Consider the following 18,530-nt stretch of genomic DNA (forward strand, 5'->3'; position numbering starts at 1 on the left):
GCTCCACTCTCTCTCCATGGGAAGCTGTATGGGATGCTGGGAAACATTCTTCATATGCCCGAGTATTTTGAGCCATACTGAAATATCCCATATGCCCGCTTTACATGTGAATCAGGAAAATACGCAGTGTAAATCCTCATCTATAAAGACAGTGAATAGATAAACCATAAAGATGTTTTTCATACGGTACTTTGATCATTTTTCATGGCCTTTCGCCCAGAGGCGTGCTGTAGAGACTAAGTCCCTGTGCAGAGGTGACCGCCCCTGCCTGGACGAGCAGTGGACGAGACTGCCAACGCCCCGCATGGCTACTTGGCTGTGCTCATTCTCCTCCGGGCGGAGTCTTCCTAGTGGGTTTCTGCTTCATTTAGAGCCGTCAATACCTCAATTAGTGCCTGCTCGCCTCCCCAGGGAAGGGACCGTTACACACGTCACTTCCCAAGCCTCTGAAATCGAAAAACCCCCTGAGAGCTGCTCGGCCCTAAAATATCTCCTGATTAACAGTGCTGTGAGCTAGGAACTCCTTGCCACTTCTTCCTTCTTCCTCATAAGATTTATCAACTGTCCTCAACGAAGACACCGAGAGATGCTGCCTGCCAGCGGTCACACTGAACACGAGCCCACAAATGGGCAAATGAGGGTTAGCTGATTCTATACCGGATCTGAAGCTCATGAGCCCCCAGCACGAAGCAAGAAAAGGTGTGTGCGTGTGCACTCGCTCATCCTGGCGTTTGGTCCTGAGCTAGAACACATTCTCCATCTTTTAGTAGCACTAATCCTACAATTCAGAACGTGAGAATTTCCTCCACTTGGAATGAGAGAGAAAACGCTGTATTTCATCTTTTCTCAGAGCTGAGTAGTATTCCCTTGTATACATGTACCCACAGCTTCTTTCGCCAATCATCTGTCATAGGACACTTCGGTTGCTTCCATGTCCTGGCCACCGTGAGTAATGCTGCTATGAACATCGGTGTGCAAGTATCTTTTTGGATATGAGTTTTCAAGTCTTTGAGGTAAATACCCAGTAGAGGGACCGCTGGATCATATGGTAGATCAATTCTTAGTTTTTTGAGAAACCTCCATATTGTTTTCCATAGCAGTTGTGACAAATACTGCCATTTGTGACAACATGAGTAGATCTTGCGATAATCATGCTAAGTGAAATAAGTCAGACAGAAAAAGTCGAAAAACACATGTTATCTCATATAACTCATATGTGGGATGTACATCTAAAAGCAGCAAACATGACAAACAGACAGACTCATGGACATGGACAGTAGACTAGTGGCTACCAGAGAGAAAGGGGGAAGGGGGAAGGGGGAGGTAGACGGGGTAAAAGGGGTCAAATATGTGGTGATATTTGGAATCTAACTGGGTGGTGAACGCACAATACTATGTGTGTGTGTGTGTGTGTGTGTGTGTGTATGTGTATGTATATATATATATATAAGCGCCTAAGACAAACTTTCTATTCACAAATGCTAAATCTTCCTTAAATGAACACATGTATATGCCTCACTGTTGAATTGTACATTTGAAACTTATTGGATTTTGTTGATCAATATCACCCCAATAATTTTTAATTTTTCACGCATGTGTATATATATACGAGAAAACAATTTGAGCAATAAAATAAAGCATTATTAAATTATAAAAGGAAAATAAAAGAAAAGAAAAAGCAGCTGGCTTAGACTCCCACAGGCTGGGTTTAGCTGCGTTGCTTGTTCTTTGAGAGAGGGTAATAATAACACCTCCCTCCCAGGGTTGCTGTAGAGATTAAAAACTAATAAGTTTTCAACATTGGGCTTAATACATGTGAGCTGTAATTATTATCATCGTTCTTATACCGGGTGTCTTTAAAAGGACTTTTGTGTCCTTGATAGTGGCATAGTCAAGTGATAAAGACATGTAGGAAAAACAAACAAACAATAACCACATTAAATAAACCAAATGCTATCACCAAATCCAGATAACCAAATTACTGAAACACATGTGCATTGTGTGCTAGCCAATGGGACCATATCATCAGTGGCCAAATCAAGAGGGTGCTGTGGGAATGGATATTGACACAGGATGAGACAAAGTGGTTGAAAGGGTTTCAAGAAAAAGGTGAGACATTTGAAATTTAAAAATATGGTGGGGATCGCAGGGTCAGAGGCAGGAAAAAGTCCTGGGCACTGCCCCATCTTGGACGAGACTCTTCAGGGGAAGAGTTCCCTAGGATGTGCTAAAGACGGAGGTAGCTTGAGCACAGCTGCTAGCAGACACTGTCCTGGATTCCAGGGAGCCCCGGGCAATATGCCGTTGCAGCCAGTATCAGCAGATGAGAGCCTGGTCATTACCACGAGCATTAATAGGATGTGGTTTATCTTCTTTCCCTTCGCTTCTCTGTGATAAACAGCTGCATGTAAAGCACCTGCTCAAAAGTTAGAACATGGCTTTGGACCTAACTATTCTGTGTATCCATCCCCAAGCCACTAGAAACGGCCGGTTCTGTTTCCATGGAAACTGCTTGCCTTCCTCAAGCTGTATCAGAGGACTTTAGAAGGGGAGAATCCACGTCAAGCTCCTGCACGGGTTGCTGGCCAGACACTTACACTCCCAGTGACACGATGGCAGGCTTACCTGGAGGCAGTGATCAGAGAGAGAGAACTCTAGCGCCCAAAATGGAAGCCATAGTCCTTGTATACTCGAATCTCAGAGTGCTCGCCTTCCACTCCCACCGTATTCTATAGGTCGTGGGGACCGACAGCTCCGGTAGAACGTGGGAGGGGCTGTAGAGTGGTTTGCATACCCAGATTTGAGGACGGCCGGGACCACACTGAGGGGTGACCAACACCACCGAGCCATTTGTTTTCATTAGTATTCCAGGCCGTGGCCATTTTTCATGATGACATAGTCCGTATGCCTACATTTTTAAATTTACTTTTTTACTATCCTGCGGGAAATCAAATTCTACTTAACTACTTCCTTTTTTTTCCTACGTAATCATTAGAAGGTTTTCTTATTAGGCAAAATGTAGCATCTGTGTACATGACCGGAAAAGAAAAAAAAAAAAAAAAGAAAGAAAGAAAAGAAAGACACAAATGCCGACCTGCATGTGAATTGGAGAAAAATACTGTTTTCGATATCTTCGGGTTACGATTCGTACTTGTCGGGCGAAATGAATCAACTTTCTTCCAATGACGTAACCCGAAACGAGTTCAGAGCAAACATCATAGGAGACCTAGATGTCCGTCTGCATGCTGGCACAGCGAGCCGTGTCCCGAGGCCCCGGGAGAGCGGCCAGGAAGTGGAGAAGCTGTCGGCCTCGTTGAAGGTTAACATCAAGTACAGCCCTCTGCAGCTCGGAAACACATATTTGATTAATGGTTATAATCAAAGTAACTTCATTATGTAAGCATAATAACCCAGCCGAGGAGATATTTTAGTATGTGCTAAGAACTTATTAATTCCTGGCTGGAGAAATCATTTTCTTTATGGGGATTAGAGCTGCCCAGTAGGTAGCCTGACTCACTAAAACTTTTATGAACAATAAGTATTTGGACAGGAGGAATTTTTGATCCTGCAGCAGTGATAATGACGCTCTGCGTTTCTGCGGGGGCCCAGCTTCCGGCACACTCAGTGGGTTCCGCTAACATAAGCTCATTAAACCCTCATCACAGCCTCGGGAGGCTGCAGGTCTCATTGTTCTTACAGATGAGGAAATGGAGAGGAAGCTGGGAGGCAGAGACCCCAAACGGAGAGAAAGCCACTCGGCCTCTGAAGACCTTGAGAAGACACAGGCTCGGGACTGCAAACCATTTCACTAGCAAAACGCTGCAGGTATTTTCAAGATGGATGCTTTGTGCACCAAAGATCACAGAAGCATTACTCACAGTAGCCAAAAGGTGAAGACAACCCAAGAGCCCACCGATGGCCGAACGGATACACGAATGTGGCAGATACACACAACAGAACATATTCAGGCTTCGAAAGGAATGAAATTCCAACACACACTGCATCATGGGAGAACCGTGGACACGTCATGCTCGGTGAAATAAGCCAGCCCCAATACTGCCCGGTTCCTCTTATATGGGAACCTAGAGCTGTCAAATTCATAGAGATAAAGTAGAATGGGAGTTGCCAGGGGTGGGGGAGCAGGAAATGGGGAGTGGGTGTTTAGCGGGTGCAGAGTTTAAATTGAGGAAGATGAAAAAGTTCTGGAGACGGATGAGGGTGCTGGTCGCCCACAGTGTGGACGTGCCGAACGCCACTGAACTGTGCACGTGAACGTGGTTAAGATGGTCAGCGTTGGGTCAGATAGGCCGAGAACGCGTGTTTGCTGGGACTGGGAAATGTGGCTGTGGGTCCCTGACGGCCCCCAGGCAATGGAAGGAGCGGAACAGAAGGTAGAAGGAAGGATAACGTGGGCGGGCCGCACTGCATCAGGAGCGGCTGGGACTAACGGCTCTCCTGTTAGGGTCTGCCTTTGTCTGCGTGGCCTTCCTTCGGCATGGCAGCAGAGAAAGAGGGAGCCACTGGCCACCCCACCACATTTTGGGGATTGTGCCTAGTTCCGCTCAGGTCTTGCCCAGGAGACTGGACCCTCCCTGCTCCTTTGCCCCCTCCTGGTAACCAGGCTGCTCCTTTCTGCCGGTAACAGCAGTGACTGCCTAGGAGGCTAAGTACTTACCAGCCTCCAGGACCAGCGTCCTGGGTATGTGACTGGTGCAGTGGCCTGGAACCCGAGCCCCCAAGGCTCCTACGCTTGAGGAGTAATGGTCTTTGGCCGCCATCTTGAAGTTCTTAATAATTTTATCTTTCAATCTGTGTTTTGTAAGTGAAGTCCAGTGGAATGACAGGGCATGAACTGAGGACTTGGAGCCTTAGCCCCTGTGTCTCTCCACCTCTCGCCAGCGCCTGCCACCCCAGAACGGATTCTCAGCAGCCCGCTCTCTCACTTCCCGGGCCTCTTCCCTTCATCTGCCCAGCAATCGCTGAGGCGCTGCATTACATGGGGGCCTGTTTGCAAGATCAGGGTCAGGCTCCACATGGGCACGGTGGCAGCCCTCCCTGCCCAGAGGCAGCCACACCACAGAGCTCTCAGACGGTGACTCAAGGACCCTTGGGGGTCTCTCACCCAAGACTCTGGCACGATGGCCATGCTGGAGGGAGGAGGACTCGGGCACTGTCCTAGGTCACATCCGGGCTGCCTGAGAGGACCCGCACATGCCCAGCCCCAAGCCTGAGGGAGCGGGACGTTCAATAGAAAATATAGATCATCATGACACGTGGAGATAGAGACCTCAGAGAAAGGGAAAAGCTTTATATTTCAGAACTGTAATGGCCCCTTCTCCTGCTGTTTGAAACAAAAGGCTCCACGTGTTCATTTTGCTCTGGATCCTACAAGCCACATAGCCAGTCCTGCAAGCATCATCTCTCAAATATGCAGCGGGCTGGCAGGAGACATGTCGGGATCCTTATTTTGCAGCTGAGGAAATGGAGCTGTTGGGAGCATCATAAAGATTCCCCGCCGAGTGCCCCTCAGATGGAGGGGCGTCCAAGATGCTCAGGCTGCCGCATGCCCTGTGCTCAGGGTTCTGTGTCCTGCGGACCGCAGAGGTTCTGTGTCCAGTGTTTCGGGTGCTCCTCTGTGGGTGGCAAAGAGGCTTTGAGTTTAGGTTCGGAACACTTGGGATGCCATTCTGGGTCTCCCATTCACCAGGCACGTGGCTTTAGGCTGATTACCTACCTCCCCTGACCCTGTTAATGAGTAAGTGATTAAGAACTTTCTTCTCTACTGAGGACATGTATGCTGCTGCAGGATCACACATGCCAGAGTGTCTGAAACTTGAAAGGCTACAGAAGCACAGATGTATTATTTACGACGTGTGGACCTGCTCGGCTTCCCTGGAGGGAAAGGAAAGATTCGCCATCGTAGGGTTAAAGAAGATAGATTTGCTGCATGACTTTTATGGCTATGTTACTGTTTTTAAAATCTTATAAGATGAAATAGAGCTTTCGATGGGGTAGGGGCATAGAAGGAATAAGTTCTGGTTTAGCCAGCCTTAACCCATTCCGTTCCGTTTATTTATAAATCAAGGCTAACGGGGACAAGATGTCGAGATGAGAGGAATCCTGAAATTCTCCTATATTCTAATCTTCAGGCCAGGTCTTGGGGACGCTCAGATTCACGCTTCCACCGAAGTCGATTTTAAAACAGAATAATGAAAATTAGATATTCGGTATATTTTGATTGACTGATGACATAACAGTAAAAGTAAATCTTGGCTCCCATCAGTGCATGAAATGTTCATCGTGGAATCTAGGCCGTGGGTATATGGCTGTTCAACTTTCTGTACGTCTGACATATTTTCATAGTCAAGTGTTGGGGGAATGTAGAAGAAAGGCAGTTTAAAATGGTGGTCATGTGTCAGAACATCACCCTCCCTAGCCCCCCCAGCTAGAAACCTGGGTGCGCCCGCCTCGTTTGTCCAGCTCGAGTGTGGGGACAGCCTTGTTGCCGTGTTCATGGCCCCACACACTCCTCTGCCCCCTCTGTTCTGACCACATGGAGGGATTGAGAGATTTCCCAGAGTGTGGGATTTCCCTGCTCAGACACGGGACATCCTGGGCATCCAGAAGGCGGCCACCATTCATCGAGGTCGCAATCGATGATGATGGTTTTAAAATAGGAGTGATTAACAGCAGATCCTGGTGGACTCGTATCTGGGCCTGTGATGCTCGTCCTTGGGTTTCTCTTTTCTCTCTGTAAAATGAAGAGATCGAATCAAATGATTGTGGCAGGCAGGTTGTCTACCCAGGATGCTAAGCGTTTCCTTTTGTTTCATCTTCAGCAGAACTGGGAGGAGGAATAAATAAAACCGTGTTAGGACCAGTTTTATGTTATCGGTCGAGCCCTTAAAATGGAAGAGTAAAGCTCGGAACTAATCATTAATATCAGTGATGGATTAATGTAAATTTTCATTCTCTCTATATATTTGTGTGAAAAATCAATATATGCATCGATTTATTGCTGATAGGTAGCCAAAGATACAGTGATGTGCTATTCATATTTGTAGGGTTTACTGTTATGATTAAGGTTAGTTATTGCTGGTAGGGAACCTCGCTGACTTCTCAGTGCCTCTGGCATGGTGGGAACACCCTTTAAAATTCTTAACGTAGTGACATAGCCTCCCATGTAAGGTTCTGTAGGGGATGGAGGGAGGGGAAAAAAAGCCCCGATTTCTAGCATTTGCCAGTTTCAGTGATGTCAATCCTCCCACCGTTTCTGATTTCAAGCTAAATAGGTAATGTTAAGGGACGGCAGAGTTGGTGCGCATTGGGCATAATCAGCTCTCTCTGGCTGGTGACAGCAACCCCGCTGCACCGCTGTAGGAAAGTTGGTCATACGAGGCTCCCTTACACCGTAAGAATGCAGACTTGCTGAACATGGAGGCGCCATTACATGGTACCCTGCTCTGTGGAAGAAAATTATAAACTGATAAATAACTGACATAAGCTGATATATAGCAACACCCAGCTGAGGGACGGTGTGCAGGAGAAGCACTCGGCACAGTCTTTGAACAAAGCCCGCTTGATCTGGGTTTCCTTTGCCCCTGCCAGCAGGGTTTGCCCACACCTTCTCCTTGGTACCAGTCCCCGTTTGAGCACCCCTCCCATTTGTGATCCTTCAAAACTCCATGTCGCCATTTCTTGGTGTCCATGACTGTGACAAGTGAAAAGATTGTGCCTTCTGACACTAGCATCGCAAAGAGCCATGATAATGATCCGTTTCTGAAAAATCCTTTGACCGTTCCTGTAAAGGGCTGAAAATACTTGGGTGGGACGAGAGAACATGGGCTTGCCAGAATATTCTTGACCAAATACAGAATTTATTACCCAGAACTAATACACACATTTCGGTAGGGCACTCTTTCAAAGGAGAACTATGAGTCAGAAGAGAAGCATTTTTTTTTTCAGATGGATAACTTGTAAACCAGAGATCCATGCTTTAGTCAAGGCATTTCCCCCACACGGAATGCAATAAAGCTCTTCATTATTCAAATCAAGGACAGGGAGAAACCTGTGCCTTCAATCACATGGAGAAGCCATTGAGGGAGGCTCACATCACACTCACTCTGTGCTGTGGGCTGGCTGTTACCCTCTCGGCAATTACGATCTCCATCTGACAAAGGACAAAAACGAGGCACAGAATGATGAGGTGACTGTCCACAGGCGCACAGTGAGCCAGCAGCACACCTAAGGATTCGAATGCAGGCAACTACCGTGTTCTACAGGCTGCTGACAACCCAGCGCATCCCTATGGGTATGCAAGGGGGTGTTGCTGTGGAAATATAGAACATAGGCTATATTTCCCCCAAAGAATCTAGACCTATGATTAAAGTAAATTCAAAATAATTTTCAGTCTCCTATTACAGAAAAATCCAAAATAAGAATGGATAAATATAATAGTTTATGTCTCTCTCATGTAAACATTTCTCTGGAGTAAAGCAGGCCAGCTTTGGGAGGGGAGCCACAGGGTGTCATAGAGGACTCAGGCACTCATTTTCAAGGTCACCTCATGGTCCAAGATGACTGCTGGTGCTCCAGCTATCAGGTCCTGATTTCAGGCTGACATGGGAGGACACGGAGGAGGCCAAAAGGGCTTCCACCCAGCTGAACGTGCCTCCCAGAAGTCCTAGATAGATCACTGCCTCGAGCTTAGTTGTATGGCGACATCTAGCTGTAAGAAAGGCTTATAAATACCTTCTTTTATTCAGGAATATTTTTGTATGATGTCTCCTGTTAAAAACTTGGGAAAGAAAAGAAAAATGAGTTCGGGAAGGCAACGAGAATTCTCCGCTCAAGGTCAATAGTCCATAGCTATTATTAGAGTTGAAGAGGGCCCAATAAATAATACCCCTGAATTCAGAATCGAGCAAAGGATAGACACAGAAGCAGGGTAGTTTGTTATAAGCTTTCTGGAGAGTGTGGATTTTCCAATCCTACAGTGTAGTATTAGGAAGACGTGCCCACCCAGTTCCTAACAAGCCTGAAGACACACAGACTTCCTCTCACTTGGCCACGCCCCCTTTACTGCAGGAAGTTTGCAAGTCAGACACATGTCCTCTGTCAACAGATGACCGGAAGGGACTGGGCCACGCTAGTTAGTTCCTTCTCAACTCTCAGATCTGGTAAGTCACTACCCCTTTATTCAAGAGACAGGTCAGAAGTGTCGCTGTAACAGAATGTCCCTCCATGTGTAAGCAAAGGAGTGGAGGGCTCTCTCCCCCCAACCACCGACCTGCTTTGGCTGCTGGGACCTCACTTCCTTTCCGATGTTCCCGTTGCTTTATTTCTAGTCTGCACACGCCCCGCGGTGTGCTAGTATAGTGCCCCCTCCTTATCCACGCTTTCCCTTTCTGTGGTTTCGATTACCAGCGGTCAAACACTGTCCTTTAAAAATATTAAATGAAAAATTCCGGAAATAAACAATTCATAAGTTTCGAATCGTTTGCCGTTCTGAGTAGCGTGATGAAATCTCATCCCACTCTGTCCGGCCCGGGATGTGACTCACGCTGTATACTCTACCCAGGCAGTCGTCACTTAGTCTCTGTCTCAAGTATAAGATCGGTTATCAAAGAAAGAGGCCACATTCGCATAACTTTTATTACAGTATACTGTTATAATTGTCCTATTTTTATTATTTATTATTGTTAGTCTCTTACTGTGCCTAATTTATAAATTGAACTTTATCACAGGTATGTTTCTATAGGAAAAAAAAAACATTCTATATAACATCTTGTAGTAGTCATGATTTCAGGCATTCGCTGGGGGTCTTGGAACACAACCCCAGCAGGTAAGGGGGAACTCCTGTAAATGTTTAACTGCCAGACCTCAATAAATATTATAAACAATAAATATATAATACTAGGTGTCACAATTCATTCTCACGAAATATTTTTATTGCTTTTCAATGAGCTCTGTGTCCGTCACCACCCTGTGGCACCCTACAGTTCCAACGGATGAACCGGTGCTCCGTCATGAAGTTAGGCTGGCACTTTTGTTTATGGTAACAAGCTGGAGATGAAATGCAGACTTACATGGAAACTTCACTCGTTTGTCAATATCGTGAGTGACCCTTTGCTGAATGTTTCCCATTAGAATAGTTTCTCAGTATTTGGGGCTATGTACAATATAATGGCTTCAGACCTTGGTTTTCATTATTAACGTTCTCTCCATCCCTTTCTTCGATCAGTCAGTAAAACAATAAACCAAACCCCGATGCATCTACGGACGGAAGTGACCGAAGCTGACTCTTCCGCTTCTAAGTCCCACATCGTCTTCCTGAGACCCCAGACCAGCCCATCCAGTACCCCGGTTCTCTGCAGCCCTGGGCGTTCCTGGTGGGGTCTCTACCTTCCATCAGGTTTAAAATGCAGAAGCCACCAGCCAGCTTTGTGGCTCTCCTTACCTGTACACTTTGGCTCATTCCCGCATTCCCAGATGGCCTCACGTGGCAGCATCATCAGTTAGAGCCAGTCATTGCCACAGCCCCGCCCCGGAGCAAAGCAGCTGAGGGGTCCTTGCTTTAAACTCAAGGTAGATCCCAAGTCGGCATCATCCGTGTGAAAACAGATGCTGTAGCACCTCAGCATCTTCCTCAGCAACAAGGTGTCAGTTCCAGGCTAGGCAGAACAGAGACTTCCGTCTCGGATACTTTCATTAATTTTCCCATTTTCCTCCACACTATGGCCATCAGTTTTATCCAATGAATCTTACTATAGGAAACCAATTCCTGTCTTTAAAAGATTAAGTCATTATACAAACAAAACAAAGCATCTTGAGAGATCCTCAAATAATTTCCTTAAAACATATACTTTTTTATAACTAAAATCTCACTGTATTTTAAATTTATAAGTAACTTGATAACATATGCGAGTATATAGTTGGCAATTATCATAGAAAGAGATTTTTTTTTTTACCAGGAACAATTACCCTGGCTTACATTATTGAGAAGCTGCATCCTAAGAAACACCCTCCGTGCCGAAAACCTTCTACCGAAAATAGTCCTACTGCTGTGGTGTCAGTGTTCAACAGATGTCCCTGATTCCTTCTCCAAATCCCTCACAGGGAAATGACACTGCCACCTTCCCTTCTGGTATATTTTTCAAGAGAAGACATTCAAGGATGCTTGCAGAGATGTCAGGTCCATCCAGCATGATCACGTGCGTGAAACGTGCAGAACCAACTTCTCCTACCCTCTTGGTTACTTAAAAATTTGAATCTCGTAGTAGATACCAGTCGGAAAACAGGGCTCCCAAACTATTTAGGGGTACAGAGATTATTCAGGTGTGCCTGGTAAATATCACTTTTTTGGTGACTGTAGTTACTGAGGGCAAAAAAGTCCATAACTCTTTAGTAGTTTTACTTTTGTATTTTATTTTTAAGCAGCATTGGAGATGAAGGATAATTATGCATGTAGTTTGTTCTTCGGCAAGGGCATGGAAATATTACTTAGTTTTCCTCTCAGAAATCAGTTTTCAACCTTAAAATTTTTTTTTATTAGTCATTTTGGAAAGAAATCTTCTTTAGTGTTTTCAATAGTTCTGTCTTATTAAACGCACCGCACCAAGTCAGTTTTGTGTTTTCTCGATGGCTGAGGTTCATTGTGTGGAAACCCACAGCGACAGTCTCCTGGGGTGCCCCGCACCCCCGGGGGTGGCTGAGATGTGAGTGAGTGTGGGTGTGAGGGCCTGACCGCGGGGCGAGGGGAGGGGGCCCGCGTTCGCTGGGCCGAGGGGTGCCCGTCACCTCGCCTTCGGAGGTTCGTGCCACCTCGGCGCGTTCCTCTCTGCTCTCATCGGCTCTTTCGATTTTCCACGTTCGCTGGCAGCCCCGCTGCTCACAGCCCGCCACGCTCTCCTCGGGTGTTCCCCTCTGCTCTGGGCAGAAAAGTCATTTAACCTGCTTGTCTGTCCCGCTTAGAGACACGAACAGGCTCTGAGGGCACCAGGCTTTCTCCTTCTGCTGAAATGTTCGTATTTTGTACAGATATTTTAGGGCTATTTGGGGGGTCCTTAGACGTAATTTCTATTGCCTTATTTTTCTCATAAATATATTCCCTATGGTTGAGGTTTACGGAGGCGAAGCCACTGTAAAGAAAATCGTGTGTTTAAAGGAAAAGTGATAGGAGAGCCGACGGATTGGCCTGGCCTCTCCCCAGAACCACCTTCGGGCCCCATAAGAGCACGTGTTGCAGCGTACGGGGCGGGCTGGGCTCACGAGCAAGGCTCTGTGCGGCAGAGTGGGTGCGACCCAGAGCCCACGGCCCAGGCACCTGGTGCTCCCGCCCAGCGCCCCGGTCCGGGCGTGAGTGCTCCCTTTCCGCTCTGCATCCACACACGGGGCATCCCAGCCCCACACCCACTCTCAGGGGTTCGCGGCATCCGGACTCTGGTGGTTCGTTGGCTCGTGTTTTACACTTTTGGTTTGTGAGCTCATGTTCAGCAGAGGTTCGTGTTGGGAGCATCCTAGGGCGTCTGGATGGAGGGTACATCCTTCCAGAATGTTCGTGTTTGCTTGTGCTGGGTCCCAGGCCTATTACCAAACCACAGTCTCCACCATATTAATCCTTTCATGTAAGCTTGACTCCAAACCTACGTAGAGTCAGATCAGCTACAAATTCTCACGAGGGACAGTTTTTTTCTCTTCATTCATAACACAAGACAAGGCAGTTTGCTTCTCCCTTTGCTGTTATGGATTTGTTTTTTTTTGGCGGGGGGAGGGAGGGAGGAGGCATATTCTTGCTCTGAAGATAGAGCCCTTTGAGGAGCCTGGATTGGAGGTCTCACTTTCAACCCCCTGCCTCTCAGGTGGTCAGAGCACCTCTGGCCTTTCAATATCCACTTCCGTTTCTGGCTCCTGCATTTTCTCTCACCTTCTTGTAAGCTTAGTATGCATTTAAAAAGGAGTTTATTATATGTCGTCCAGCATTTCTAGGGGGGTGGGTCATGGAATGGGAGTGAGGCCTTATGTCACCCAGCATATTGCCAGGAATGAACAACTACAGATTAATTCTGAGATGGGGGAGAGGGAACTGGACACAGTTCACAGATAGTTTTCTATCTTCTCAGTGAATTGTGGACGAGATTCCCCGCCATAGTTACGGAAAACGAGACGGTCTGAGGTCTCCAAGTGACTAGTAAAGTCTGCAGCAAGTTTGAGAAGTGGGGATGCCCAGAAGTAACGGCTGGGATTGGTCCGCAGGACGCAGGGCTCCACCTAAGTCGATCTATATGGTTTTATGTCCTTAGTTGAACTCAGTGACAGTTAGAAACACAAATGATGACAGAAAGCAGAGCATACGTCTTAATGGAAGCCCCCTTCCCAGTCTAATCAGCAAGTAGAATCATTTTTCAGTGTGTCCTTGGGGACATGAGTCGCCCCTGTGACCCGCACTTGCCCTCAGCAGGATTGGGAGAGAGCACTACCCGGCGAATAGGAAGCCACGCAGCACCTGCTGCTAAGGGCTCATCTAGCCAGTTTCACTTTTCTGCCACCTTCCCTCTCTTTCCATCATGATTCTTGCTCTGCATTTTCTTGACTCGGTTTTATTTCAAAGAAACCTCTTTAAGATGATTGAGTCCAGTACGACGGTGGGCAAGTCCAAGAACCCTGCTTGGCCGAATAAATTGTGTCCCTCTTGGGTTTGCAGTTCCTGCGATGGTCACGTCCTATCCAAACACTACCCTGGCCACTCAGGGGCAAAAGAAGGAGATGAGCTGCACAGCCCACGGCGAGAAGCCCATCATCGTCCGCTGGGAGAAGGAGGACCGCATCATCAACCCCGAAATGGCCCGTTACCTGGTATCCACCAAGGAGGCGGGCGAGGAGGTGATTTCCACTTTGCAGGTAAAAGCATGAGGAACACAGCAGACTGGACTCTGGCTGCAATGCCAGGATGAGCCTGGTCGTTCACGTAGCGGGGGACTGTGGGTGATCAGCAAACAGCAAATAATCCTTCAGAGCTTTTGTATGAAACACCGTTTCTCTCCCCCTTCATACAGCTAGATTATTGAGTAGCCTGCAAATACGGTGCTTTATCCTAAGTATTAGTGAGAGTTAAATTATTACGAACACGGCAGGGAACCCAACTGTAATAAAAAAAAAATGTGAGAAATAGTCTCTAAATGACAGTTAATCTTGGAGGAGTGACACTCTATGCTGTGTGCATGTTTTAACTTGCTAATAAAAGGAAAATTGGACAGGCTTTGGGACAAAAAAATAAATGTTATAAGGAAAATATGTTGCTTCTTTGGAAAATTCCAATGTAAAAAAATTCTGTCCATCCTATAGAATGACGAAAGCTAGGGAAAAAGTATTATGGTCTTTTTTCTTTCTCAGCACAACTGGTGGTGAAGTGAGAGATGCTTTCAGGGAGGGGGCGAGAGGGTGCTGGAGCATGCGCACAGGGCAAAGAGGCCTGGGTTTGGAACGCTGATATCGACGACCTCGCAGGGTCCAGTCGTGGGGTCCAGGAGCCGAGCCCTGCAGCTTGCGCACTGGGCTTCATGCAGTGTTTATAGATCTGTTTCTTTAGGCAGAGCTGCTTCGGATGCTTTAAAGACACGCTATGAGGGGAAATCTATATGTGGAATATATATCCACCTGGCCGTGGCATCCTACATAAATTATGCATCCAATTTAAGGAGCTGGCGGCTGGTGTCGCTGATGTACATAGAACCCATCCATCTGCACTGCTAAAGCTGTGCTGAGATGATCTGCTGGCAGAGGGGTGTGCGTGTGCGTGTGTCAGTGTGCATGTCTGTGTGTGCATGTGTGTGCGCATGTGTGTGCGCATGTGCTGTGTGTACATGTGTGTGCACGTGCATGTGTGTGCATGTGCCTTGTGTGAATGTGTGTGCACGCATGTGTGTGCATGTGTGTGCATATGTGTGTGCATGTGTGTGTGCGTGTGTGCCTGTGTATGCATCTGTGTGTGTGTGCATGAGTGTGCACACGTGTGCACGTGTGTGCGCACGTGTATGTGTGCGTGTTCACGTGCGTGTGCTCTGGGGGTAGGAGGCGGGTGGAGTGGAGAGATGTTTACAGCCAAAGCCCTTTTACTTATTCTCCCCTCCGTGCTACTGGATAAGATGAGTTTCTTTCTGCCTTACACATAGATTTTGCCAACGGTAAGAGAGGATTCTGGCTTCTTCTCCTGTCATGCTATCAATTCTTATGGGGAGGACCGTGGAATAATTCAGCTCACAGTGCAAGGTAGGAAGTTGCTTGCAGAGGGGAAAAAACACATGGCCGTTTTAGATCAGTAAGTGTATGCCCAGGCTCGGGCGCCCGTGTAGACTCGGCTTGCCGTGTAACGCTTCCCAATGCTCGGGAAAGTTTGATTATGCAGATGCGGTACTTAGCAGGGTGAAAACTTAGGTGACAAACTCCTGAAGGGAACAAGGTCGGATGCCCTCGGCAGGTCCTGCCGAGGGCACAGCGTATGGTAGCAGGCCTTCCTCGCTCAAGTTCAGGCATCCTTCCTGGACAATCGAATCAAAAGAGAAGTTTAACATTTTAAGTTTCACTCCAAATAGTTTTTGAGTCATAGAAGCCAAACCAGAGGAGTGACATTTAAATCCTCCAGGTTTGGCCCGACTCTGCAAGTTCTGTGAAAATTGGCAGTCTGGAGAAAGCGGAATTTCTCCTCCCGAAGATATGATTAGGGAAAAGAAAATGCTCCCCCGTAAAAAGCATCTGCCAGTGTGGGATGCTGACAAGCCTCTGTGACGCACGCTTAGCGTTTCCACTGGCGACTCCCGTCCGGACTAACCCCCGTGTCCCGTTGATCGCACAGAGCCCCCGGACCCCCCCGAAATTGAGATCAAAGACGTGAAGGCTCGCACCATCACCCTCAGGTGGACCATGGGCTTCGACGGCAACAGCCCCATCACGGGCTACGACATCGAGTGCAAAAACAAATCAGGTAAGTCCTTCACCTCCTCCAGCTCAGGTCCCGCTCCGGACAGCCCTCTCGTTTTCCTCCATTTTTATTTATTTCACTGTAAGAATAAACGGGGACTCACAGAGGCCGGGGGAGGGGAGGCCGCTTTTACCGGTCCGTGTCTTCTCCGGCACGAAGCCTGCCCGCGTGGCCCTCCGCGGAGCGGCATTCGCGTGGACGTGCACTTGCTTAGCTCAGCTCTGCCAGCGGCCGGACCTCGGTGTTGCGCGTGGGCAGCTGCTGACAGGACCTGGCCGCCACCGTCGTCGTTTTCCCTGTGTCCCCCGCTGCCCCTCCCTCTGCATTTTCCCAGCTGGGTGACCGTCCAGCCGCACTCGGGGTCTGCAGCGTGAGTGGTGTGGTGGTGGTTTGTGCAGAGAAAGGAAGCTGCTCCTTGTCCAGATGGGGTCGGTCACCCCTGCATCCCAGAGCCCTCGTGTATTCCCTCTGGGCCGGCCCGCGGCCACGTCGGCCGAGCATCCACGGATAAGGTGGACCAGTGCGCTTGTCAGGACCCCGACAGGGGTGTCCAAAAGTGACAGTGCCAGAGTCAGTGTGAGCTCAGGATCCACCAGGCCCAGGGCGGCCTCTGGGCAGGACTTTCAATGCAGATTACGCTGTCACGACCGATTTAGTGTCTTTTGAGCCAAAGCTGTAGTAAAGCTGAAGCCGGAGGCAGCTTGAAAGGCAGGTCAAGAGTGAGGAAATACGTGAGTACGAGCGTGCGAGGGACAGAACAGGAAAACGGCCTGCGATGGGACCATGAGGGGACTGGAAAGCAACACGTGACAGTCAGAAAGATGCATCGAACCGAGAGCAGCGCTTTTAGAACCCGGTTTTGAGACCTGCCACGGAGCACGAGATGGCACCGCTCGGCTCGTCCATCTCAGGGTGCAGCGAGCCACCTGGGAGAGAGGCACAGCAAACGCAGGGCCCGAGGCTGCGGCCACTGTCACCGGGACAGGTGACAGAGACGGCACAGCCTGGGGGAGGCGCACAGTGACCAGGCGGGCAAGCTGGAGACAGAGCTGACCCAAACGGGGGTCCTTCGGGCACGGGGACAAGTGGGCTGCCCCAGGGCAGGTGGGAGGCCAGGAGCTTTGTGTTTGTCCGAAAGAAATCGGGTTGGATGAGCCACAGGATAGAAGCTCCGAGACTCAGGTTCTGAAGTAAAGGAAATGCTTCTTGAGCGAGGCCGGCGCAGTCTGGCTGAGGACAGAGGACTGCCTGGACGCTGATGGCGGCAGTGAGAGCTGGGGAGAAATGCAGACGTCCCCCAGCGTCCCCAGAGCGAGGAACGGCCCTCCAGTCTCTGCCGCTCGGCCCTGACCCCAGGCCCGCGGGCTTCCGGGCTCTTGGCACTAGGGCCCAGGTAGCATCTCGGGGGAGGCTCGATGCCTCCATCTCGAGGGGGATCGGTCATTTCCAGGAGCGGTCCTCCCAGGGTGTTTGGCGTCCAGCCTGCCCGGTCTCCACTGCCGGCCCTGTCTCTTACCAGATGCGCCCCTTCGCTAGTTACCTGCCCTCACCATTCTCCTCTGTGAAATGGGGCACCGCAGCATCTACCCGTGACAAGGGTCCCTCAGAGGCCACAGGCTGCCTTCTGGCTGGAAGGGCCCCACTCCCCAGATCACCGGTGCTGTGGCTACTCCACCTCCTTCTTGGACCTCACTGCTCATGCCAGCCCCACAGGGACGCCTCCCTGAGCCACAGTGCGGGCCGGGCCTCCCTTTCCTGTGCTCCTTCAACGACCCTCCTTTCTTCCCTGGACGGTATCGTCACGTGCGAATGCATAAGACTTTTCTCTGTGATTTTTTTTTTTCTCAAATCTTTATCAACATTTTCTTTTATTGTGTCTGGGTTTTGAGTCAAGTTAGCAAAGCTGACCTCTACACTGGGGCCACAAAAACGTGGCCTCTGATTTCTTCCAATACTCCTTTCTCTCTCTCTTTAAAATTCAGACCTCCAGTCCATCTGGAGTTTATCCTCGTGTGAGCTGGGGGACGCAGATCTAGTTTATCTCTTCCCAGATGGGTATCCTGTTGACCCAACATCGTTGATGACAAAGTCCACCTTCGCTGGTGGCTTCAGGTGTCCCTGTACCATATGCCAACATCCCAGATTCGCTTTCGTCTGTTTCTGGACTTTCTGTGCCATTCCACTGAATCGTCTGTTAACGCATCGGTACCAGACCGTTTCCAGCACACAGCTTTTAGGTTTTAACATCCGGTAGAGCGAGTTCACCCCCGCAGCTTGTCTTTCTCAGTTTTCCACATATAAACTTTAGGATAAACTTGTCTCACTTCACAGAAACATTTGTATTGCTTGCATCTGGATCATATTAAGTTTGCTCATTAGCTTAGGGAGAACTGACATTCTCTTGATGTTGTGGATTGAACGGTGTCCTCCGAAAAGATATGTTGACGTTCTAACCCGGGTACCGCAAAATGTGACTTTATTTGGGAAGAGGGTCATAGCAGTTGTGGCTGATGATTGACGTGTCACTTCCACCAGACCGGAGGCTCCTTGGGGC

General features: G+C 48.6%; 1 protein-coding gene across 1 annotated transcript in view; it reads left to right on the forward strand.

Annotated features, from left to right (window-relative positions):
- The window catches only part of DSCAM (DS cell adhesion molecule), a 540,559-nt gene that overhangs the window by 390,458 nt on the left and 131,571 nt on the right, over positions 1-18,530 (forward strand). The window contains exons 13-15 of the mRNA XM_015593080.1: positions 13,703-13,899; positions 15,171-15,267; positions 15,851-15,979. Coding sequence (XP_015448566.1) covers positions 13,703-13,899; positions 15,171-15,267; positions 15,851-15,979 — 423 coding nt within the window. The remainder of the gene's footprint in view (positions 1-13,702; positions 13,900-15,170; positions 15,268-15,850; positions 15,980-18,530) is intronic.

This window comes from Pteropus alecto, unplaced genomic scaffold, assembly GCF_000325575.1.
Source record: "Pteropus alecto unplaced genomic scaffold, ASM32557v1 scaffold97, whole genome shotgun sequence".
NCBI lineage: Eukaryota > Metazoa > Chordata > Mammalia > Chiroptera > Pteropodidae > Pteropus > Pteropus alecto.